The 27,242-nt window shown below is 32.0% G+C and overlaps 1 protein-coding gene across 2 annotated transcripts in view; it reads left to right on the top strand.

Annotated features, from left to right (window-relative positions):
• Positions 1–27,242, top strand: part of L3MBTL3 (L3MBTL histone methyl-lysine binding protein 3) — a 144,385-nt gene that overhangs the window by 82,619 nt on the left and 34,524 nt on the right. For both annotated transcript variants that reach the window (XM_031964281.1, XM_031964282.1), the window contains 5 exons: positions 1,860–1,945; positions 5,268–5,378; positions 12,546–12,660; positions 16,816–16,918; positions 26,159–26,308. In XM_031964281.1, the coding sequence (XP_031820141.1) occupies positions 1,860–1,945; positions 5,268–5,378; positions 12,546–12,660; positions 16,816–16,918; positions 26,159–26,308 (565 nt within the window). The remainder of the gene's footprint in view (positions 1–1,859; positions 1,946–5,267; positions 5,379–12,545; positions 12,661–16,815; positions 16,919–26,158; positions 26,309–27,242) is intronic.

Here is a 27,242-nt window from a genome sequence, read left to right as displayed (position 1 = left end):
TCAGGCTTTTAATTATTCATATGATCTTGGGAGGGTAAGCTTCAGTTTCCTAATCCATAAAATGAGGATAATAATAGAATTTACCTTACAGGATCATTGTGAGGGTCATATGGGATAACATATATAAATCATTTTGTGAATTTTTAAAGTGCTATAGAAGTGATAGCTATTATTATTATTGCTTTTTGTTCATTGTATGATGGTGACTGCAGTTTTGTCAGAGCAAAAACTTCTCTTAGATTTAATGCCTCTCAAGGTTTCACCTACATGAAGTCATTTGTGGCCATGCTGCAGAAAGTTAGCAGCAGTGTCTGTCAAGCCCAAGACCCAAGGCTTTTATTCTGGCATAGCAGTCCTATTCATTTTCAGTACTGTCACACTAAGTGGTTGTTTTCTTGGGGCTTCAATTTTGGCTGCTTTAGTATTTCATTTAGAGTTCCTGGGTACTTAGTTACCCAGGGAACCATTTCTCATGAAGTTTATTTATAACAACCACATATCTAACAAGCTAGCAAGCAAGTAGAATTGGTGACACATATATTAAAGAGGGCAAAGTGCCCAGATAACTCTTATGAGCTGGACCGAGGTATGTCCTATGACTCATTTGACAGTCGTGACGATATGGTTATAAGCCTACATCAACTTTCTCTTCCACTATTTTCCCCTATCCACTACCTTGGCTAGCCTGTCTTTTCTTAGATGCTCAGTTCCTCTGTTTTTCTTCCCTCTTTTCTTTATGCTCTCACTTGGTGATCTCATGAATCCCAAGGTTTTAATTGTCATTAGTATTGCAAATGTCCAGATCTATATATATCCCGGCCTATTCTCTTATTTAATCTACTTTTATGCATCATTATATACCCTTTAAACTAGGTGTCCCATAAGAATCCCACACTCAATATGTTTGAGGTAACTAGGATAGCATAATGAATAGAACGCTTGACTTGCAGATTGACTTAGGATTCTAAGGTCAAGTTCCATCTCAGACACTTAATAGCTCTAAGACTCTGGGTTTATCTCTTAATTTCCCTGTACCTTAGTGTTCTCATGTGTAAAATGCTGAGGTTGGACTTGCTGACTTCTGAAATCCTATCCAATTCTAATTCTATGATTTTGTATCCCAGATTCATCTTTTCTCCCCAAATTACTTTTCATCTGAATTTCCCTATTTCTGTTGAAATTGCTACCACCATTATAGTCACCCAGCTTTTCAACGTTCATGCTGTTCCTTAATTCCTCATTACCCCCAACATTTTCTTTTTCCTTTGCTGTTATGTTTGCCAATCTGATAGTGTCAAGTAGTACTTTAAAGTTATTTTACTTTCTGTTGTTTTTAAGCAAAATTTTGGTCCTATAGATTTTTAACTGTGGGCAAGAGTCTGCTCATCAGCTAATGAATGCTGTGGGCCAGGTATTGTATGGGTCATGAATAATAGTCCCTGCCTCATAGGTGTTCAAATGGAGTTGAGGAGAAAAGATATAGATATATAGAGAGATTTAGACTAGTATATTAAAAATTAAATAATGCAAATTGTATTATTAAATGACAAGTGACTTTTTTCTTTTTTAAAAAAAATTTAAAACTATTTTTAGCCTTATATTTTCAACTTAAAATTCCTGAAGATGAAAATCAAGTTCACAGAATCAAAAGGAAATATTTAGTTTAAATAGATGGCCTGAGTGTGTGATCTGTGGTAAAGGCTGTTGGAGTTATTATGTGAAAATGGTTTTAGAAACCATAATATTAATATTTTCTGATGATATTAATAAGAATCTTGGTGTAATTTTATATATTATTTTTTATGTTAGCATTTAGCTTTTGTATATAGATTTTTTGTTTGTTTTTAATCTCCTTTTAGATTACCCAAATGTGAAACATTTTTCCTGGGACAAATACTTGGAAGAAACTAATTCTTTACCTGCTCCTGCAAGGGCTTTTAAAGTGGTAAGTGACTATATTTTATGGTGTCCTACTAATTTTTATTAGTGAATACTGATTTTTAGTTTTTCTAAATAAATTCTAGAAATTTACAAATGATTACTTTCTTAGCAACATTTTGTTTTTTAATTCAAGTAAAACACTTTCAGGAACAAATTGTTTCTTTATTAATCAAAACAATTTTGTTTGATACCTTTACTGAGTTATTCATCTGAATAAATTTAGTACAGTTTTTGAAAAAAATCATTTTTATTTTATTTTCAGTTCCAAATTTTCTTTCTTTATCTTTTCCTTTCTTAACTACTAAAAACACAAGAAAAGCAGAATCTATTACAAGTATATATAGTTAGGCAAAACAGATTCCTTAAGCTATTTTTAATATTATATTTTAGTTCCAGATCAGAGATTCATCTAGTGAAATTAAGAAGCAAAATAGATCATGCAAGAGAAGCCAAAATAGAAACAGGTAGAGAATAGAAGCAAAACATAATCATGGTATTAAAAAGAAAACTCTATGTTTTGAAGTTAAACTTAAAAATTCATATCTTCCAGAGTAGTTTATGATTGTTTTTTAAAATGTAAAAAAAAAGTTCAATGCAATTTTGACTATACATTGATTGCCAGCAAGTGATCTTTTTTAAATGAAAGGGTTTATTTACCAAGTTTGATCTGGTTATATACCTATATGCTTTATATATGAAGTACAAAAAATAGCATATTTAACTTTAATTCTGTTGTTTTTTTTTTCATAAAGGCATTAAAAGCAGACTACAGTAAATGGTACTATCAATTAGCTATATATTTTTCTAACTAGACTTCGCAAGAACCTTTTCAGTGTAGAATGCGAGAGAAAGAAACTTTTGTTTGGTCAGTGCTATTTTTCTATATTTTCTATAAAAATGCCATGTGGCAAGTTAAGCTATACTTGATTGTTTTAATGATTTTGATCCAGTATATTTATTGAGTTAAATGCAGAAGAATATTTATTATGGCATATTTCTAGCATCTGTCTTAATGATATGAAGGATGATGAAGGCATAACATCTATGCTTCTTTTCTGTTAGGATTGGAAGCAAACATAAAGTGAGAAGAAAGATACAGAAATTCTGTACCACTGATTTTTCCTCTCACCACAAACATTTGCTTTGACATTTGGAAGACCAAAGTCCTTATTTTTCTAAGAGTTTAAAGGAAAAAGAAAGAGGAAGATCTATTAAAAGCATTTGTATATTTTTTAATATGGCTAGTCTACAGGAAATGGGAAAAAATTTTCTTTGGCATAGTTTTATAGTTGCTAGGATATTAAATTTTTTAAAAAATTATTCCATGGTAATTAATTATCTCAAACTCTGAGGGAGAGAAATAAAGGGGAAAGATACCTTATTTCGCGAAAAGGAAAAGTTTCCAAAGGAACGTCATTTTTAAGTATATGTGTGAAACTGTACAATATAAGATGAAACTTCTCCTATCAGTTGTGAGTTCCAGATGAAGAACAATTTGTAGAATAACCCACCATTTATTTAGCATTATCAATGAAGCAAATGTTGCACAGAAATATATTTTCCTTTGAAATGTTAATTTTTTTAAATGATGGAAAACTTCCATATGTGTGTTATATATTTTTATATAACAGATTAAAATATGTTGGATATAATTTAAATTTATATTGGCTACTCAGATTTATAATCATTACCATTAATTGCATATGATAGCAATAATTTTTCTGCTTCTTCCTTCAGTGTTAATTTCAGCTGTGATTTTTATTATCCATGTGCGAACTTTTAATTTGATACTTGTCTACAAAGATCTGAGAAATCAGATGACTTGTTAGAATTATTTATGAAATTCAGTTAACAACAAATTCTATGGATCAAAGTGTAAAAGTTATATAGTTGACTTTATGACAGGTATTTTAAGAGTTTAAAATCCTTATTTTTTTTACTGACTTTATTTCTTACCTGTAAAGAAAATATGAATTAAAATTTAAACATTAAAATTCCAATCTTTATATAAGTGGTATATAGAACAAACGGTATGTATAGGAACAGTCTAGCAATTTATTACCTTAAGGAATAAATTATTATGGGTAGCAGAATTTTCTAGATAGCTGATGGTTGAGTTAGCACATTAGGTACCCCTGAACATTTTTAAATATAATGGATTTTAAACAGCAAAAAAAAAAAAAGATTGTTGAAAAAGTTATCGTTTCTATTGACGACAAACTGATGGGATGGAAAAAGTATTCATTGGTATGAAATATTTATGATACAGGTACAGATAGCTGGAAGTAATGTAAGATACAATATTGAGTGGATCCTTACTTGAGATATTTTAGAACTTGCTTTCTTGAGAAAAAATACCTAGATAATCTCTTCTTTTTGGATCTTTTGCTCCTAAAAGTGAAATAAAATCATCAGCTGCCTGATTTCCTGAGAAGTGTATTTTGATAACTATTTTTGCAAAGCTAGTTTGCAAATCAAGTGTTAAAGCAGCCTTGTTCATAGCGGCTTTCTTGCTTAATAGAAAAATATTTTCTTTACTTTTTCCCCAGTGTCATTTGATTTGTCAGTACCATTTAAACATCTAATTTTAACTTACAAAAATAAGTCCACTAGATGGATCAGAGTGAGTGTCAGCTTACTAACCATTATTTTGTAACCCCTGGATTGCTTGTTCATGGAGTATGGAGTGAGCAATATAGATACTGTGGAGATTCTCCCCTTTATTTTAGTGTGGTGCACTGCTGCTTTCAAGGACTAATAAGGCATGCCACAGGTAGCGGTTTCTCCAGTTTTGCTTCTAGTTCTTACTTACATACAAAAGATCCTCTGCATGCTTTGGTTTACAGAAGCTCTCAGCTTCTTTCAGGTAGAGATAACTTTTTATAGGGGAATTTGGATGCCATAATGAGATGCCCCCTAATCAAAAAAACTGAAGCCCCTTTTGCTGTCTTGCCTCTGGTAATGAGATGTTTTCTAGTGGCTGCTAATAGATTAAATTGATACTAAAAACACTAAAGAAATGAAAAGACAGTTTTCATGGAGACCTAGTTTTCACAGTTTGCCCAGTTTTGTGTCAAAATGAATCATTCGCAGATAATTTGGAGTTCCTGTGGACTTTTCTACAAAATAGGCATTTAACTTCATGAATTGAATATGATTTTCTCCTATTCTGATTAATTCTCTCCTCTGGACCTATCCTATTGCTTATTATCCTAATTAGATTTAAAAGATTTTTTTTCTTTGAATTAGGTTTCTAGCATAAAAATGTGTACTTAATTTAATTGCTTTTTAAACATTTCACTAAAAATCATCTTCCATTATTTCAGAAACCAGCACATGGATTCCAGAAAAAAATGAAATTTGAGATTGTAGATAAAAGAAATCCTGTGTTTATTAGAGTAGCAACTGTTGCAGATACTGATGAGCACAGAATAAAAGTAAGTTTTTCTTAGTATGAGTTTGCTTTTTAGTAGCAAGTTCTTCAGAGTAAAAGCATTACCAAGTTGTATGTTACTTTGTTATAATGCCATATATTTTAATTTTTCTTACCATAGGAATACACAAAATTCAGGATCGTCTGAGGTTTACTATTCTTCCTTTCTTTTGGGTTTATATAATAAAATTTGGTATTTTAATATCTTTACATCTGGTGTGATAATAAATGTTGAACACTTGGGCCACTTCATTGTGCTATTACTAACTATGTGGCCTTAGTCAAATTAATATACCTTCTCTGGAACTCAGGGTAACTAGGTTGGTCTAAGTGATGCACATGTCCCTCCATTGCCCTAAATCTATGATGTTGTGAACAACAAAAGATATTTAGAGGGAAAAATGATGCAATTGATTTTTCTTGACTGTGATTCAAATTAGTTGTGGTAATCCACTGGAAGTTTCCTCTTCATGTTGTTAGTTAAAATAGTAGTTAGGGCTGCATGTGTGTGTGTGTGTGTGTATACATATATATATGTATATATATATAAATATGTATGTTTTTATGTTGGTGTAATTATGACAGGTCTCATATCCCCTGGCTTTCTATATTTTTCTTTGTGAGGAAAATGAAATTATTGTTTCATTTTTCCATAATCTAGAATTATTATTGTAGCTTCCTGACAAAAATTCTATTTTTTAACAAAGTATTATGTAAAAGCAAGAGCAGTGTCATTTTACATTTTCAGAACATTTATGTTGTTCATTCAGATCTCTTGACATTCTAAGACATGAGGCCAGTTAAAATGAATCCTCTTAAACAGAATCAGATGAGAACATAGAAACTCTAGTAAAATAAAGTATTGGCTTCTAAGGTACAGCTATTGTTTGGGAATTAAGATTCATTTATAATAGATTAACTTTGGGTGCTGTATCTTAAGAAACATTTTTTTGATTTTCAAAGAGAAAGGATTTCATTTACAGCATGAAGATCTTTTAATCTCTAGAGCCCCCAAATTTCCAGAATACTTACCACTCAAATATGTTGAAAAGAGTATTTGTCTATATCATGTAAGTTAACATTAGTTACTATTAAGCAGCCAAATTGTAAAGTGATCTAAAATGTAAATAATATTCCTACCTAAATAATATCTGTTTTTAATATAGTTTATGTTTCCCAGGTATGGGAGGAGGAAATAAGAAACTTCCATGGATAGTTTATTAAAACATTAAGGTTTGTGACTCCTAGAGTAATAGTTTATAATCTCGTACTTTGGATTGGAAATAATGATTTCTCTCCAAAGAATATAAGAATAAATTCCTGTTAGAGACAGTAATTTCATCAGTAGGATTACATTTCTTCTTTCCAAGCAAGCCCACTAGTTGCTTTTTAAAAGCAGAATAAAATATTTTAATCCATAACACTTTAGAATAGCTAAATTTCCTAACAGTTATATATTTTTCTCATTTATTTGGTTTTGAAGGATAACCATTTCAATGGCAGATATTTTATAGTTAAAAAAAAAAGTAAGCAGTAGCATTGAGTAATTTATTTGTCCCAATCACAATAGATTAAATTCAATCTTTTCAATGCTATTTTCAGCTCTTTTCAATGGTATTTTCAGCTGTATTACTCAGTTTGAAGCTCACATGAATCTTTGATTTCTTTGATTTGCACGTTATGTACAATGTTGAAGATTGCCTCTAGTTCATGGCTATCCTTCACCTTCAATTCTTTTCAATATCCTTCATTAATTCACTAGAAGAGTCCCTGGCAAAGTGCTGAGACTTTTCTGTTTATCCACTTGACATCACTAAAATACCATTTAGTCCAGTGATTCTCCTTCTCCATGTAACTAGTCCATCTTTTTGCTCCTGTATTTTAGTTCTATTCTTTACTTTGCTTTTCCTTTTAATTCTTTGTCATTAACAAAGTGCAGACTATCTGTGTCAACTTTGCATCTCCCCATTATCCTTTGGATGATTTTCAGTTAGCCTTTTCCAGAATAAACTCTCTTCAGAAGCTATTCCATTTTTCCATTATAGTACCAGAATGAATCATGATTTATTAGATACCAATGTGCCTAGAATTGGGGAAACAGTGAGGAGTCAGAAGCTTATAAAACATGACATAGTGGTGGCTCTGAAGGAATATTTGATCAGAGAAGTCACTGAGATGTAGTTATGAGAAATATAGTTATAAGTAGTTTTGTAAGTAGAAAAAGTAGTTATAAGAAATATACAGAAATAGTAGTTTGATTTGATTAGTTCCCAGAGTTAGAGGTGGAAAAGTATATAAGTAGTATAGATAAAAAAATGAATGAGAACTGGGAATAGCCCCAGGCCTAGCTGTATATAGTGACATTTTACCATTCTGAAGCTAAGGTAAAGCTTGACATGCTAGATTGGTGGAGGAAACTAGATTACAGGAGAATGGCCTGATGAATACTATTATTTTAAAAAGTTATTTGAAAGATGAATCTTTGTTTCATGGAGAAAAGTATGATTATGAAGCTGCAAATTTCGCAAAAGTAGTCTAGCTCTATTCAGTTCCAACTTATTTGCCCTTGTGATTTATATCTTATCTTTCAGTCCACTTCCCACCCCCTACACTCCAGTGACACTGGCTGTTTTTCTTCTTCCTTGCACAAGATTTCATCTCCCAACTCCAGGAATTTTCACTGGCTGTCCCTCATGCCCAGAATTCTCGTCTTTCTCACTTCTGCTGCTTGGTTTCCTTTAAGTTTCAGTTAACAAACATCCTACCTTTTATAAGAACCATTTCTGAATCCTCTTTAATCCTAATTCCTTCCCTTCATTGATTATATCCAATTTATGCTATCATTGATTTGGTATGTACCTAGTTGTTTGCATGTTGTCTCCTCTTTAGACTGTGAACTCTTCAAGAGCAGAGAGGTTGTCTTTTGCCTTTCTTTGTATCCTTAGAACTTGGAGCAAAGTAACTACTTAATAAATGTTTACTGACTGACTGACATAATAAGTGACTGCCTGCCTACAGGTCACTTATTCTGTCTGCCTGCCAATTCTGACTGCCTCCACTATCTCAATCTTAATTATCAAGCTAAATTTTAATTTACCTTATTTTTCCTTTTATCTTCCCTATTTCTGTCTGTAATTACATAATTTATCTTATATCCCATGCAACAGTTTTATCTTTGGTTCTCTCACTTCACATGTCCAATTAAGTCCATTAACTTTTCCTTCACATCACAGCTTCACTAATAATACAGCAATATATCTGTTTTCTCACAGCCTTCCCAGTATTTATCATTTAACTTGTTTGGTCAACTTTACCATCTTATAGTGTGAGGTAGCACCTCAGAATTGTTTTAATTTGTATTTCTTTTTATTATTAGGACTATAGAACAATGATTCCTCATTGCTTTTATTTATTAGCCCTTTTTAATCAAAGAGAATGTGTTGTAAACCTCCTGAATAATTTAATATATAACTAATAATATTCTTTTAGATTTATTTAAGTGATTATAACTAGTGATAACTTTTTCTTAAAAAGTCAAATTAAAATGCATATTATATAATTATAAACATAAAATTTTATTCTATCTATAATTTTGAAAAATATGAAATTATAAAATGTTTTAAAATCATTATTGTTTTATATGAAACAATTTTTAGACAATCCATCAAAATATTATATGCTTATTATAATGTATAAGACTTAGTTGAATATTAACACCATCTTTAGTAAAATAAATTGCAATCTGGAAGATAAACTTAATTTTGTGCTTAGTCTTTTTTATTTTAATGAAGATATGCAGTATGTAGCTCAACATTAGACAGACGTAATCTTAAGTCTGGGTCTTCATTGTGTTTATTTCTGCATTTTGATTTAAAACAAAATAAAGTAAAAATATTCATTCACATGAATATAGTGGGAAATGGCAGGAAAATTTTACAAACTCTTCTGCTGACAAACAAAAATTCATTTTTCGATTTTATACACCTCACCCACTGACAAAAATGAATTTACTTTTCTCTTGACTAATAATTGTGTATTAAATAGTAAATGTGCTTAATGTTCAATGGCATATATTACTTTATTTTTTAAAGCAGTATTTATATATAAACTAAATTATATAAGAGAAAAGAACTGTTTAGATGTGATTTTCTTCTTTTCTACCACTGGTAAACTAGCTATAGTTTCATAGAAACCATTGACCAGTATTTCCAGTCAGTTCATTTGAAAAATCTGTCAGACATTAAAATAAAGAAGTGGAAAATAATTCTAAGTCAGAAAACATGTTTTTTTCATTTTCTTTCTTTTTTTTTTAAATTATGGAATAAGACAAGCATTTCCACATACTTTGTTAATGGTAGTATAAAACCTCTTTCTGTCAGACATTTGTGATGATCTGTGATGGCTTCAAGATGATTTGTAATTGCACGCTCAGTGATCAGAAATTTTAGACATTCTGACATTTGCACAGAAACATTCATAATGTCTTAATCACAGCTGTTATTATATAGCTGATTTGTAACAAAGAAGAAATGGAGCTATTCCATTGTTGTAACCAGAACATAAATGACAGTACTTAAGTATGTATCTGATTCTCTATTGGGAATTGGTTTGTGCTTGAATGTTGAATCTTTATGGTAGTTTAGAAACAATTTGATTACATTTTGAAAAACTTCAAGAAAATATTGAACTTAAAAGCAATCAGAGTTTGATGGATAATTTTCACACTGAAATCTTTGTATGAATCATTATGGTTTTGAATCATTTTGCAGAAATAAACTTATAATGCTTCAAACATGCACATATTTGCTACCACAGAAGAAAATGTATTTGCATTAGTTTACTTCTTTCTATAACCCCTCTATTTCTTATTTTCTTAGCTAATTTGATATAATTTCATATAAAATAAAACTTAAAATTTATCTTGGTTTGAATTCTATTGATATTTGGAACACTCATTAATGTTGTTGTTAACAGTTTGTAGTTCTTTATTTGAGGGCAGTGTGATTATCCTTTGACGACTTAATCATTTAGGAATGGGTTTTGATCTTTCAAATTGATGGATATAAGAGCCTTAGGAATAGGAACACTCACTAGACCACTGGTAGTGCTTTCACTCTAGCTACCACAGCCATTTTCTCAGAAAACAATTCTAGGGGAGAAAGGGTCAGCCATGCTACATATAGAGCAGACAAGCAAGCTTACTTACAAAGTATCCAGAAAGAGACAGAAGACAGCATATTTCAGGAAAGTCAATTCACCATCACCTTGACCATTTTCTCCCCTCAGACTTCAGTGAAGATAGGTCATGATTTCTGAATCCAAGAATTTGGGGAATAACATTTCCAGTCTGATGCCCTCAGCCATCCATCTTGGAAATCAACCCCTGTGAAGATGCAACTAGGCAAATGCTTTTTAGCGGGTACTATGTGCAGCTGCAGCTAGTGAATACTTAGAAAAGAAAGTTATTACCACCCAACTGTAGCCCCAACTAATAAAGATCTACCGAAAAAGTTCATACCAGCCAAATATCATAAACTGATAAAATGTTCTTAGTAGGAATGACAAAGAAGACATATTGTTTCTCTGCTTGTTTTCTCTAAAGACTGAGACTTTTCCATCTGACTTACATTTGAAACTTTCTATATGTGTTGTCTGTTCCATTAGAATGTAAGGTCTTTGAGAGCAGGAACTGTCTTTCTTCTTTGTACTTCCTTTTAGCAAAATGTTTGCACATAATAGGCCATTAGTAAATGCCTTTTGCATTTGTGCATTCATATATTCATTCATATTTGTTTTAGATTCCTTTATGTACTAGATATCAGAGATTTGATGCAAAAATTTTCACCTATTGAAAGCTTTCTTTCTGAGATCACTCACTTTTCTTTCTTTTTCTTTCTTTTTAAATGAGGCAGCAGTACTGATGACTTAGGAGATGAGGACATCTCATTCTTTCTTTTAAAATTAAAAAAATTTTTTTTTGAACTGAAGCATCAAAGAAACATTTCAGTGTATAAAGAGGAACAAAATATTGTATAATAGCTAAAATTTATATAGTCTTACTATGTTCCAGATACTGTGCTAAGTGCTTTATGAAGCTATAGAATTCTCTTATAGTTTTTAAAGTATTAATTTAACAAAGAAGAACTAAAATTTCCATGTTTATCATTGTCTCTTTCTGAATTCTTTTCCTTCTGTGTATGTAAAAAATAAATTCATGCTCTTTTTCTTGTACTTCCATCCATTAACATTTCTTGTTCTCCTTTCCCTGTGTCCCCAAGGAAGAGGTTTTACTTTCTCTTTAGTGGTATAGATCTAATCTTAACATTTGAATTCATTTTCCTATATATGCATTGAGACTTGCAGCATTTTTAAGGAAAATACCTTTTATGTTACAGATTGTAGAGGATGTTAGAGTTTGTTAGAGATTGTTAGAGTTGTAGAGGAATTTTAGAAACACAACTTGTTTCAAGTTAGAAACTGCATATGTCTTTTTAAACTATTTTTGCTAAAGCATAAGTCAAGTAATTCCTTTCATCGTAGTTCCTGGTAGTGAAGGGGGCAAAGAAGAAGATAAAAGACAGTCACCCCTAATAACTAAACAGATCAATAAAACCAAAATCCAACAAAAGGGAAGAGCTTTTAAGCAGCTGCTTGGCAGATTAGGTTTCACCACCACCCACAGTTATCTCCTGTTTTTTTACAGCTGGTGACCACATAAGCTATTAATCCATCATCAGAAGGGATTCTTCCTTTTGGTACAGGGGACAAGCCTCATTCTTCAGTTATTCATGCATGCTTTTCAGATCAGTATCAAAAAGCAAATTGTTGATTGCATCAGTGATTGTTATCCTATGGACCTAATTTTTACTTAAACTGTTTTTGAGATGCTCTTTTTTCCCCAAATAAAGCCAAGTGAATAGTATAATTAAGATTTAATTTAAATTATTTTTTACTGTTATTGCTTTAAGATCTCCCTGCTTAAGACTTGCACACCTTACCTTTTTAAATACTTTGCTTTGAGGCTACATCATAGAGGAAAATACTTTTTGATTCTTGTAGCATATCAGACATTAGTATCTACTTGAAAAATCAAAATATGAGTTGTTAATGTAGATAGTAACTCTCCTATTTTTTGTTCTCTGAAATACATTATCTTCTCTTATATTTCTAGGTGCACTTTGATGGTTGGAGTAATAGCTATGATTACTGGATTGAAGCAGATTCTCCTGACATCCATCCAGTTGGCTGGTGTGCAAAAACAGGACATCCTCTTCAGCCTCCTCTTAGTAAGAGAACTTATAACAATGATAATGTCAACAATAGCTAGCATTTAGGTAGCACTTTAAGGTTTGAAAAAATGTTTTAGACATGTTATCTTATCTGATCCTCCCAACTATGCTGTGACATAAGTGCCATTATTATCTTCATTTTACATGAGAAAAGTGAGAATGATAAATATCAAATAACTTGACTAAAGTCACATAGCTAGGAAGTGTTTGAGTCAAGATCTGAAATTGAAATTTGAAGTCTTCATGACTACTTTTAACCTTATCCATTGGACCACCTAGCTGCCTTAAAAATTATTATGACTAAAAGAAACAATTAAGCATTTGTAGTTTGTTGGGGTATCCCTTGCCAAGTCAACCCTTTTCAAGCATTGTAAATTTTTCTTAGTTTCATAAATTATTTTGCCTTAAGATACTGAGATTAGTTGAAAGGAGACAATATCACCCCCATTTTATGTTTTGGAAAACTGAGACATAAAGAGCCTCAGTGGCTGGCTGCCTTATTTATTCTCTATTAGTACATCCTCCTCCTCTCCAAGAGTTGAAAATATCAGAAATTTGTGGGCCAAAAATGGGTTGTGTTAAAATACATATCCACAGAGATAAAATTATTCATATTCTGTTGAAGATAGCTGAGTTGAGAAGTTTTTTAGAGATCTATTGATTTTAATAGTGTTATTTCCTAAGCAGTGGGAAATGAAGAGCATTTGTAATTGCTGATAATTTTATAACTAAGAGAATAATTAATAATTTGAAGTGGTAATATAATATAAGACTGATGATAAGAAAGAAAATAATGTCAAGATGCATCTTTTCCTTCTGTTAACTGAAAGGGAAATTCCTTTTTTTTTCCCTCAATGACATGAAAAAAAATTTTAATATTGGTTTTTAAAAATTTTGAGTTCCAAATTCTCATCCTCCCTTTCTTCTCCACTTCTTAAGAAGGCAAGCAATTGGATATAAATTATATATATGTGGATATAAATTATATATATGCTGTCATGTAAAACATTTCCATATTAGTCATGTTGCAAAAGAAAATGCAGACCAAAAAACTCCAAAATTAATAAAATAACAAAAGTATGCTTCAATATGCATTCAGACTCCATTAGTCCTTTCTCTGTGGGTAGGTAGCATTTTTCATCATAAATCTGAAGAACAAATTTCTAAGAATGGAGGGGGGGTGAGAGTGGCATTAAATTAATTCTCCTAATCTCTTTCAAATCTAAAATGCCAATTCTTTTTTACCCATAAAGAAATGGATTCACTTCTTTGCTTAGCCCTTTTTTAAAAAGGTACCATCATTGAATTCTTATATTATTTCTGCTTTTAACTTTATTGTATGCCTGTTTCTGATGTTTCATAATTTATTCAATGTGTCGATTCATTTTACTTTCATACAGCTAAGAATTTGAATCATTTTATTTATCATTATTTTTAAAAAGAATATTTAGGAACATGTCTTATATCTTTCCCTTCCTTTCCATTTCCATATCCACCAACCTACTTCAGGCCTTCATCATCTCTTACCTTGACTGTTTACAATAGTTTTCTATATATATATATTTTTTGTCTTTAATCTTGATCTCTGTTGTTCACACCACTGCCAAACTAATCCTTCTGTTTATGTTCAGTCACATCATCCTCTGCTCAGAAAATTTCAGGGTTTCCTCATTGCTTCTTTATTCCCCCTTTAAATTAAAAAAATTTAAGACATTTATTTTTTTTTCTCATCTCTCCTTTATCCCCATTGAATACAAAAAAAGAAAACCTTCATAATAAATATACAAAGCAAATTCCTTCATTGGCCATGTTCAAAAATGTATTTCTCGTTCTCCAACTTGAGTCTCATTTCTCTCTTTTCTTTTAACTCCATTGCATGTTGAGTAAAATATAGAGAGTCCTGAGCATGGTGGTGAAGTTTCATGCCTGCCTGAATACAAGCCAACTTTTCAACTTTGTTTCATACTGCCTTTTCAGCATTTCAGCTACACTAAAATATTTCCAAGTGCCTGATTTTTTTTCCCTCTTGTCTTCTTACCTTTGGGTAATTATATCACCCATCTCTGGTATTGGAAATTCCTCCAACTTCACTTTTGGAAATACTGTTCCTTTAAGGTTCAGTTCAGGTACCACCTATTCCATCTCCTTGAATGTCTCATGACACTCCTTTGACATTGTATTCAACTGTTTTGTATTTTTATTTACTTTATATTTTTGTTGTGTGTATATATACATGTGTATATCTATTATTTTTTTCTATTGGAATGTAAATTCTTAGGAGTTGAGATTGTTTCATTTTTTTGTACTTGTAACTTTTGTAACACCTATGTTAGCCTGGTACAGTAGCGCTTAGTAATGTGATTGTTTTTATGTTTTTTTTATGCAGTTAATCATGTTCTTACTTATTTGTGCTTCACATATAGAAGATCATATGCTCCTTGAGAGCAGGGACCACATTTGAAATTTTTGTTTTCTGATCATTTAAGAGCACAGTGTTTAGCACTCTTATTAGATACTTAATAAATGATTCTCTATTTGAGTGATAGAAAAATTATGATGAAGACAATTTCCTTAGGAGAGCATATTTTATTGCATATGACCTTTTGCTTTGTCTGTTATGCTGATATGTATTTGGAGTAAAAATAGATTTAATAATAGTGTTTTATATTAAAGGGATTTGAAAAGCTTTAATGAAAGGTTATTCAACAAGTGCATTAATAAACACATAGCAGTGTTTCATATTTCAGCAGTGAAATAGATTGAATGATAATACTTGCAAGATATATGGAATATATCCCTTTAAAAAAAAAGATTGAAATTGAAATTAGAGATGGAGCGGGGACTTGGCAAGAATCTTATCTTTACTTTATTGTGAATTTGGCATAAGATAAGGAAAGATAACTTCTTATTTGGTATAGGAAGCATCAATCAATGTAGAAGGTTTACTCCTCTGCAATCTATAGTAATAGAAAATTTTCTGGGACATGTAAAAAGTAAATAACTCTCCCAGTCACATAGCAAGGACATATCAAAAGTGGAACTTGAATCATGGTCTTCCCCATATTGAGACCAATTCACAGTGCTGCACTTAGATTGTAACTGGAAATTTTCATAGTACTTAAATTGTTGAATTAGAGTATATGACTAGGTTTTCATAGTTCCTAAAAATGTTTACTAAGAAAATTTGTTAACTTTAATCTATTAGCAGAAAAAAAGAAAAAGCAACTAGAAAGCTGGCCTTGTGAGTCAAGGATATTCAAATGCTATTTCTGACACACACTGGCTCTGTGGTTCTAGGCAAAACACTGAATCTTTCAGTGGTTCAGGATACTCTCTAAGACCATGTGTAAAGCAGAGGCTCATCTGCCATGGTATTGCCTTCTACCCCTCCCTCCCTCACATTATCCCCCACAGAGGAAGAGCACGTTGTAGGAATGTCATTTGTTGCAAACAAATATAGGAATGATGGTCTAAAGAGAAAGCTAGGGGAAAAGGGAGAGACAGAGAGATAGAGGATGATAGGGCAGAAAAGAGAAGAGGAGAGAAGAATAAAGCCGGAGAGGAAGAAATAGTGATCTACTTAGTACATCTGAGCAAATTACAATATTGTTTTAGTGTATAAAACCATAGATTACAGGAATCATTAAAGGAACTCAGCAATACAAAACTTATTTGGAATTCATGATTATCTGGCTAACAACTAAGTCAAAATTTAATTCATCTTCAGCTTTCTGTATTGAACTTGCATGTGCCAATGTTTATATAGTTTGAATCCTTTTAGATTATAAGCTCTTTGATCTCAGGGACTGTTTTAGCTTTTTTTTTTTTTTTTTTTTTTTTTTTTTGCTTAGCAGAATACCAGGTACATCATCATCACTAAATAAATGCTTGTTGATTATTTTACCGATTGGTAGCTCAATAGGAATGTTGAAACAGGATTACTTGAGGCATCCTTAAATTGTATAAAAGAACAGACTGTTTCAAGGTATCTTTAAAAATTGAACATTTTCATTAGTCTCTACAAATTTAAGGCAAGCTATCAACTTTATATGGATTTTAGGCAATTTATTTCACTTCTGTGATTTTTGTGGTCACTTCTACTTCGACTCTGTGATCATTTGAATAACTTTATTTCTTACTTTACCTCTTTAGGTCCTCTGGAATTGGTGGAAGCTTCTGAGCAAGGAGGCTGCCCAACTGCAGGATGCAAAGGAATTGGCCACATAAAAAGAGCTAGACATCCAGGCTACCATAGGTAGATATGCTCATTATTCCTTATCTTACATTGTTTATGTAAAAGAGTGCTTCCCCTATATGCATAAGATAATTTAGCTATATTAAAAGAAGTGACGACCAGGTTTTACAATCAGATCCATACTAAATGTGGTTGCCATGGAAAAATTAAAAGATAACTATAGAGTTGTTGGGGGGGAAGGGAGGATAGATTTACAATAAGTTAATTTGTTACCAGGAATAGATTCAATTGTGCTATTTGGCTTTTTATTGGTAATATGCTTGCATTTGAGGGAATCATTTTGGTCTTTGACTACCTGTAGGATAGGTATTGCCAAGAAATTTTCTTGTGTATGCCCCAAGTGACCCAAATATTTCAGTAATATGAGTTGAAATTTCTGCAAACTGGCAAGGATTGCAAAAGTAAACACTAAAAATAATATTCAGAAATCCACATTTGTATTGATTTTTCTTTCCTGTATCACATATGTAGAATAGAAATCTGATTTGTAAAATTAAATTTGTTCTGTACATTAGATACTATAAAGTTCAAAATATTAATGATATGCTAGAAATGACTTTAGTTTAACTGCAGGTTTTAAGGGGGAATGTTAATTATATTTACATTTTTAATCCTATAAACCCTATCTTTATTTACTCATATCAAACATAACAGAAAATATCCTATTTCACTAATTAATATGAGAAATAATTCATTTGAACCCCTACTCTATTCCAATCAGTATTAACCACTTTGATGGAATCCTATTAAAGTTATGTATATAAAGTCCCAGAGCTATGAGCCACAAATTTTAAGTTTACTTGTTTAATTATAGGAAGTTAACTAGAGACCCTTCACACTTGTTTTTCCTCATTATGATGACCATGCTCAGCATGATGGAGGTGGCTCAACTAGATGGAAAATCCCCCAATATATTTTTTTTCTTGTCCAACAGGAACAGATGACTATTTTATGACCATCTAGTCAGTGACAGTATTTCTTGTTTGATCTAATTTGTGACCCTGTTGATACATTATTTTGCTTATTTTAGTACATGTCACATGTCAATCAGTGGAATTATTCTGTATTAGGTATAGCTATTCTTGAATATCTATGTATATAGTCCTTTAAAAACAGGGCCATGGAAAGACAGAGCATCTTAATTTGTGAGGAAGATAGAGCTACTTCATGAGAGGACCATGAACCCTTCAATATAGAGACATTGGCTCCAAGCTCTACCTCAGTCTTTTTTATTGTAGGTGGGACAGTTTTAATCCCCATATTTTTTTTTGCTCCATGCAAAGAAATTTCTGAATGATTCTGAAGAAAAAAAGTGAGATTTCTTCTTTATCTGATATGCACAGATGGAAGGTCATTCTGAAAGTCTTCAGATTATATAATCTTCTTCCTCATGAATTAATAGATGGTACAGAATTGTTGTAATTATCCTCCATCAAGCTACAGTGTTCTTCATTCTGTCATTTCCTCAACCGTAACTTAAGAAGGAAAGCCTTTTTATACCTTTACACATTTTTGGAAAACTTATATGCAGTGTTGCTAGAACATAATAGTGTTTAATGCATGTTGATTTACAGATTAGGAGGGAAAAGCCTGAAATTTGTTAGGATTCAAATTTTCAATGGAAAGGTTTAAAATTCTTTTAATTTTTTAGTTGGCAGCAGATAAATATTGAGGGCATTAGAAAACTGTGGAAAATACATATTTGAAAATAAAAACTATGCACAGATTATTATATATGGTACTAGTTTTATTTGGGGATAAGTAAATGTTCTTTACCATGTTCATGTGTGTATGTGTAAATTTCTTTATTGTGTGTGTGTGTGTGTGTGTGTATTTGTGGTGGGAGGGAGGGGATAAGTGACTTGCCCAAGATCAAACAGGTAGTAGATGTCAAATGTCTGAGGCAGGATTTGAAATCAGGTTCTGCTGACTCCAGTGCTTTATCTATTGCACCATCCAGCTGCCCCTAAGTTTTTAATGTTCTAATCTGCTTCTATCACTGTCCTCCCTCTGTTCTGTTTGTTTCCTCTATGTGCTTTGTTAGGCACCTGTTGTCTCTATTATTAGAAAATGACCTAATTTAAAGGACTGGAATTGTTTTTGCCTTTCTTTGTATCTTTTGTGCTTTAGCACTGGTAGCAAGTGCTGGATACTACATAGTAAGCACTTTATTATTTGATGCTTTTGGCTGACTGTCCTTATTAATCTAACACTTCTCTGATGGCTCTTTCTTTTTCTTTGCTGTTTCTTCTTCCTCCTTGTATTGCCTGAATCAAAAGTTTACAAATACTCTCTATTTTTCTCTAAGTGACTTAAGTCTGTCGTGTCTTTTCCTTGGATATCCCACAATTTTATCTTTCATTTGTACACAGACAACCCTCAAAGAAAAATCTAAATCTCAAATCTTTCCCCTGAACACTAATTATTTTTACCTTTCAGATAGAAACAAATCCTTTCCTAGTTTGGGACATTTTCACTGTCTTTCACACATACCTGGAATGTTCTCCCTCTTTTTTACCTCCTAGTTTCTTTCAAGTCCCTTCTACAGAAATCCTTTCTTGATCCCCTTCAATGTCAGTGTCTTTCTTATGTTTATATCTCTAGTTTATTCTGTACATATCTTCTATGTACATAATTATAGGCAGCTTCTCTCTCACTGAATACCGAGAGCTTCTTGTGAGCAGAAACTGTTTTTCGCTTTTCGTGTATCCTCAGAGCTTAGAACAGTGCTTGGCACATAATAGGCGCTTAATAAATGTTTGTTGACTCACTTGCATGTCCTAATGTCATTTCAAACTTGTCAAGTCTAAAACTGAACCTTTTAATCTTCTCCCTGATATTAGCTATTCCTCTTGATTTCTCAATTTCTTTTAAAAGAATTACAAACTTAACACCAAATAAAATGTACTCTTGCATGTGTAAAATGGAACCGAAGAGGATTTTTAACTGAAACTGTGAATCCCTCAAATGGTACATCCTACTTTTTCTCTTAAGTACATAAATTCAGTATGTAACTTTCAGATCTGACCTGATCTGTAAATCTTTGTCCTTCCTTCTGTTCTTTTTTTGTGCTTTATAAAATGCCTTAGTGATCTTTTTTTTTTCTTTGTGGCAACCCAACTCTTGTTGACTTCTTCCTTTCCTCCCCCTTCCTAAATAAGAAACAAAACCAAAACTCTTATAATAAATATTCTATCAAAAAAAAAAAACATAGGGGCAGCTAATTGGTGTAGTGGATAGAGCACCAGCCCTAGAGAATCTGAGTTCAAATTTGGCCTGATATACTCAATACTCCTGGCTGTGTGACTCTGGGCAAGTCACTTAACCCCAATTGCCTCAGCAAAAAAAAAAAGAGGTTCCCAAATTGGTTGTTCCAAGATGAAAATGTTATATTATATTATACCTTCAATCTTTTGGCTCTCTGTCAGAAAAGGATTAGCATCTTCCTTCTGCAGTTGTGATTGCTCATTTTTAATGATCAAAGGTTTTTGGTTTTAATCACTTAATTTTTTAAAACTAAATTTAGAAACTAAATAAAAGTAGTATTTTTTATAAATAATAAAACAGAAGAGAGCCATGCATTAAATTGGAAATCTTTGATTATATAGAGCTTGCTTTTCTTTTTAAAAATATAATAAATTAGGGGCAGCTACTTGGTGCAATGGATAGAGCACCAGCCCTGAAGTCAGGAGGGCTTGAATTCAAATCTGGCCTCAGACACTCCTAGCTATATGACCCTGAGCAAATCACTTAACCCCATTTGCCTCAGGGGGAAAATATAATAAATTCATCATGGAACTTTCAAAGCTGCTCTGCTTGTCTGTGATTTTTTTCAGGCCTTCCTTCTATAACTTTTTTTGAGAAACATAACCTGAATCACCCTGTCTTTCCAATATCTTCCTCCATCCAGAACCCCTATGAAAAGAAGAAAAACTGTCTCAATGTTTCTTAATTCTATTGGGTTTCCTTCTTTTAATTAGCTACTATTTATCTTGTACATTATTTTCTTGCTGTCCCACCCATTAGACTGTAAGTTTCTTGATGGTAAAATATAGTCTTTTGTATCTTTTTCATATATGAGTACCTAGCATGGTGCCTGGCACATAATAAGTGCTTAATAAATAGTTCCTCACTGCTGACTGCATCTTTTCCAAGGTTACACTTTTTAGGCTGGTAAATAGTGCAGACAATATGAAGCATAAGAAATAATTCTTGATCTTATAGAAATTTTCATCATCTCATCTGTGTGTGGGGGTTAGTATATGTATATTTGGTTATTATATTTAATTGTCATTGACCTAGAGAACAGTATTATATGGTAGTATATATGTTTTTGATTGCTGCCTAGACAGCAGAGCCAAAAAAAATGATTTCAGGGACCCAGGAGTTTTGTTTTTATAATAGAAATTATTTTTCTTAAATGCCCTCCAGAGTATGGTATATAATAAATACTAAGAATTTTGGGGTAATATTATTGTGATTTCGTGAAAGGTACAGGGATAATATATCAAAAATGTCAGCAAGCTTAGTGAATCAACAGACTGAATAGATTGTGGTAAAGATCAAAGGATAACAAATCTTCACACTAACTTTATCAGATTGACAGAAAGGAAAGCTTTCAGGCTAGGGGCCCTCTTTTCTTTCTCCTTTTAAAATTTGTTACTTATTTTTAGCATTCATTTTTTAAATGTTTTGAGTTCTAAATCCTCTCCCACCTTCCCACTCCTCCTCTATCCATTGAGAAAGGAAGAAATGGGATTTCAGTTATATATATGAAACTGTGCAAAGCATAGTTCCATTATAAAAAAGGAAGAAAAATAAAGTAGGTGAAAAGTTATGCTTCAATCTGCATTCAAACTTCATCAGTTTTGTTTTGGTTTTTTTTCTGGAGTGGATAGCATTTTTCATCCTAAATCCTTCAGAATTGTTTTGGATCATTGTATTGCCAAGAATAGATAGGTCATTCACAGTTAATCATACAATATTGCTGTTGCTATGTGCAATGTTCTTTTGATTCTGTTCACTTCACTTTGTATCAGTTCACTTTGTGTACCTAATCTATTTTACTGATCTATCCCTCTATTTCTTAGCCAATAATGGATTTTTTTTAATAACATAGTTAAAGATCTGGTACTGCTAGGCTACCTTCATTTTTTTCTCCCCATTGATTTCTTTGATATTTTTGATCTTTTGCTCTTCCAAATGAATTTTGTTATGATTATTTTTTCCAGCCCTATAAAATAATTTCTTTGTAGTTTGATTGGTATGGCACTAAATAAGCAAATTTAAATAGAATTGTCATTTTTATTATATTGTCTTGGCCAACCCGTGAGCAATTAGTATTTGTTCAGTTGTTTAGATCTGGCTTTATGTGGAAAGTATTTTGTAATTATGTTAATATAGTTCCTAGATTTGTTTTGAGAATAGACTCTCAAGTATTTTATATTGTTTGTAATTATTTTAAATGAATTTTCTCAATCCATCTCTTGCTGTTAGACTTTGTTGGTAATATATAGAAGTGTTGATGATTTAATGTGAATTTATGTTATATTCTGCAGCTTTAATGAAATTGTTCCAACTAGTTTTTTGGGTGATTTGCTAGGATTTCCTAAGTATGCTATCATCATCATGTCTACAAAAGAGTAATAGTTTTGTTTCCTCATTGCCTGTTCTAATACTTTCAGTTTCTTTTTTATCTTACTGCTATAGCCAGCATTTCTATTATTACAATATTGAAAAATAGTGGTGATGATGCTCATTGGGAAAGCTTGTAAGTAATCTTCATTACAAATAATGCTTGCTGAGTTTTTCAGTACATACTACTTATCATTTTAAGAAAAGCTTAATTTATTTCTAAGCTTTCTAGTGTTTTTTTAAATAGGAATGAGTGTTATATTTTGTCAAAAGCCTTTTTGGGTTTTTCTTTCTTTGATTTTACTCTTATGTACTTAGTATTCATATAGTTCATAAAGTGGCTTAGATACTAGTACCATATTTGTGTTATAAAAGGAATTTGGTAGCACGCCTTCTTTACCTATTTTTCCAAATTGTTTATAAATTATAAATTAGAATTAATTGTCCTTAAATGTTTGGCATAATTTACTTGTGAATCCATCTGATCCTGGGAATTTTGCTTAGGGAACTCATTGATAGCTTATTCAATTTCTTTTTGTAAGATAAGGTTATTTAACTATTCTATTTCTTCTATTAATCTAAGCAATTTATATTTTTATGAGTGCCAAATTGATCTTTAATTGAAAATTTTTATTTATTCTTTTTCTAGTTTTGTTGTTGTTGTTGCATACCTATTGATCTATTCTTTCTCTTTTACTGATATAAACATTTAGAGGTATAAATTTTATCTTAAATGCTGTATTAGTTACATTCCTCAGACTGTAATTTGCTGTCTCTTTGTTGTAATTTTCTTTAATGAAATTATTGTTTCTATTATTTTTCTTGGACTCGCTCATTTTTTAGCATTCAATTAATTCCTAATTAATGTTTAATCTATGTTTCAATAACCCTTTATTGGATGTAATTTTGTATTATGGTCTGAAAAGTTTGCATTTAATTTTCTACTTTTCTGCATTTGCTTATAAAGTTTACATAATCAGGTTTTGTGAACGTGTCATGTACAGTTGAGAAAAAGGTATTCTTTTTAGTATTCTTATTCAGTTTTCTCTAGAGATCTATCATGTCTAACTTTTGTAAAATTCTGTTCATCTTCTTAACTTCTTTCTTCTGTAATCTGTGATTAGATTTATGTAGGTCTGAGAAGGGAAATTTGAAGTCTCCCACTACTATAATTTTAGTGAATATGCCCCAAATGGCATTGCATTCAAATTCTTGCCCTCCATTAATATATTTTATTTTTGTACCGTTCACTTTTGTAAGATTTTGAGTTCCAAATTTTTCCCTCCTTTCCTTTCCCTTCTCCACTTCAAGACATCAAACAATCTGATATTAGTTATATATGTATAATCTTTTAAAACATATTTCCTCATTAGTCATTTTGTAAAAGAAAAATCAAAACAAAAGGGAGAAACCACAAGAAAGAAAAAATTTGAAAAAGGAAAAAGAGTATGTTTCAATCTGCATTCAGTCTTCTTGGTTTTTTCTGGATGCAGAGGGCATTTTGCATCCCAAATCCATTGGAATTGTTTTGGATTACAGCATTGCTAATTCTGTCATAATTTTGTTGTTATTGTGTACATTGTTCTTCTGGTTCTGTTCACTTCACTCAGCATCAGTTCCTGTAAGTCTTTCCAGGCTTTTCTGAAATCTGCCTGGGCATTGTTTCTTTTTCTTTTTTTTTAATTTTTAAAATATTTTAAAAAGTTTAAAAAATTATATAAAAAAGAATTTTCTTCATCATTTCTTATAGAACAGTAGTCCCATTACATTCAAATACCACAACTTAATCAGCCATTTTTCAATTGATGGGCATCCACTCAATTTTTAGTTGTTTGATAATATAAAAAGCAGCTACAAATATTTTGCACATGTGGGACTTTTTCCCTCTTTTATGATTTTTTTTTGGGATATAGACGCAGTAGAGGCATCTGAATCAAAGGGTATGCACAATTTGATAGTCCTTTGAGTATAGTTTCAAATTGCTCCCCTGAATGACTGGATCAGTTCACAACTCCACCAACAATAGTTTCAAATTCTTAAAGGAAAAGTTTAATGAATTACAAGAGGATATGAACAGTAAAAGTTGGGCTCTGCTCCTGGAGTAGAAAAGACAAAAGTTCCAGGCTTCAGGTTTTTCATGCTGCTATTTTCAGAGCTAGTTCTGGGAATTTCTTAAGTTTTTGGTACTTCCAAGGTAATATGATTCAAGGAAAAATTTTATTCCTTCCTGGCCTGTATGCAAGAAGGAGGCTTGTTCCCCTGCAGTTACAGTTTCTAATGTTTTTTTTGACCCAGGGACTATGATCAAGTTCTCTGCTCTCCTATAACTGCAAACTCTAGTACTTCTTTCTGCCTTAGAACTAAAACCAGAATCCCTACTCCCCTGTGGACAACCACAAGCACTCTTTCCTATCCTGGAACTGTGACCATGTCCCATGCCCTACTAATAGCCACAAGCACTAGTAGTGTTCTTTGCTCTAGAACTATAATATGAAGCTGTCTATAGACAATGCTACATGATTCTACAACCTGTGCCATCCTGTAATCTTTTTCTGACCAGTTATCCAACCCCCTTATTGTCTCTGGACTGAGACCTCCTGAAGTTGCTGCAGCTGCTGCTGTTGTCCTAGCTACCTTCAAGGGCTGTTGCTGGGGCTGTCTCCTGCTGCACTCCTGGCTGGCTTCCACTCCTGATGTCACATACCTTTCCTGCCAGACTCATGAGTTGTCTTAGGCTGAAAAAAATGTCTCGTCCCAGCCTTCTGTTGGTTCTGACACTCCAAAATTGAATTTGAGGCATCCTTTTAAACTTGTTTATAAGAGAACGTTGGGAGAGTTCAGTTGAGTTGCTGACCCAATAAGGGGCCCTTATCTTCTAAAATTTTCTCTGGTGGTAGCATTTTGGAGGTGGTGGACTTTAAACCTTGATTAACTCCATGGCAATGTTTCTTCTTGATTTGTATCTGGAAACTCTACAGAATTTTGGCTAGCTAAATGATTGAAGTTTTTAGTGCATTGGATCAGGTATCATAAAGTCCACTGAAACTCCTCACCCCCTGAAAAGAATTGTCAGTCCCCTTATTAAGACCCTCCCTCCTTTCAAGGAGAAATCTTTGTATCTGTGACTTGATGATTCCATCAGCTCTAGTGTGCATTTTACAATATAGAAGAATAGTTCTTTTAGAAAGTCTACAGAATAATTTCATTAGCAGCCCTGAAAGAATATTACAAATTTTGATGACTAAGCCAGGGGAAATTGGAAGGGTATGGTGATGGTGGATTGGAAGAGAGCCTTGCCTGCTCTCTGCTTCTACTCATTTTTCTTGAAAGTGTAGCTGTTGGGAATATCTATGGAGATTACATTTATCCATGAAAGAGAAACACCCACATCCATATATTTCTCAGAATCTAGTGAAAACAAAGCTTTTCTAATTCAGTAAATGTTATATTTTAAATATAAAATATTCCATACTGTGTATTTCTTTAATCCTTTTTATAGTCTTTCACTGTATTTATTGAATTTTTGTGATCTTTAAAGCTATGCTTTTAACTGAGAAAAGTGAATATTCTAACAAAAATGGTTCTTCTCTTCTTTTCTTTTTTCAGTGCTATCAATTGTCCTTATTCAGAAATCAATTTAAACAAAGACCGTATCCTCCCAGATCGTTTAAGTGGTGAGATGTCTCCAGCTAGCCCATCATTAACAAGGAATAAAAAGATGGAAATAAATGAATGCTCTTCTTCTCCAGAGATCAAGTAATTAAAATAATTATGATAATAATGATAAGTCATTAGTACAAGGCTGTTATTAAATGCTGTTTTATGTTTTCAAGTACATTACCCATAATATTGCTTGTCTAAAAATAATTACACAGTTAAAAATAAAGGTATAAAATTATTTATGTAGTAATTAACAAGAAAAACTTTAAGTTTTGTCTATATTAGCATAACTAAGTCAGAATGGAAATCATGAATCATAAACTTAGTAAGAGAAGGAAGCTTAGAGATCCTTGAATCCAGCCATCTGTTTTATAGATAAGAAAATATAGTTTCTTCAAAGTTTTAACAGGAGGGAAAAAAAGGCAGTTCTAGAGTTTGACCATAGGTTTCCAAATTTCAAATTTCGAAATTTAGTCCTTTTTCCTTTTTTGGTGCCATTTTTCTTATCCATGTATTTCTACCCATATGGATAACAAAAATCTGAAAATACCATTTTTTTCCTACTTGAGCAGACCTAGATGAATTGAGCAGGCCAACTACAACTGTATGATCAATAGCTTTTTTCTATGTGTTCTCTATAATTGTGAAACCAGTTGTTGAGCTACAAGTTTGATCAGTAATCATCTTGTATTTATTAGTTGGAAGGCCCAAGATAAATAAAAATCAAAAAAGTGGATTTGGTAGAAAAATAATTCTAGATATGAAGATTTGGGGAGGCATTTTTAAAGATGTTTAAAACCAGTACAGAGGTTTTCTGATGGTGAAATGTTTGTATTTTATAACCTCCATGCTATTATAAAATTGAATATCTGAACTGATACTGCTAAAATTTCTTTGCCAAGTAACTATCCAAAAAATATCATCTAGAATTCTCTTTAACTTTTTTTGGCCTAAGTAGTGTTTGTAAATGGCCTCATTCTTTGTAATTTTGTTTTTTGGGTTTTTTATGGTGATGCAATTGGAGTTAAGT

Source organism: Sarcophilus harrisii, chromosome 4, assembly GCF_902635505.1.
Source record: "Sarcophilus harrisii chromosome 4, mSarHar1.11, whole genome shotgun sequence".
In the NCBI taxonomy this organism is placed as follows: Eukaryota; Metazoa; Chordata; class Mammalia; order Dasyuromorphia; family Dasyuridae; genus Sarcophilus; species Sarcophilus harrisii.
The sequence above is the reverse complement of the archived record's forward strand: the minus strand, read 5'-3'. Positions and strand labels throughout refer to the sequence as shown.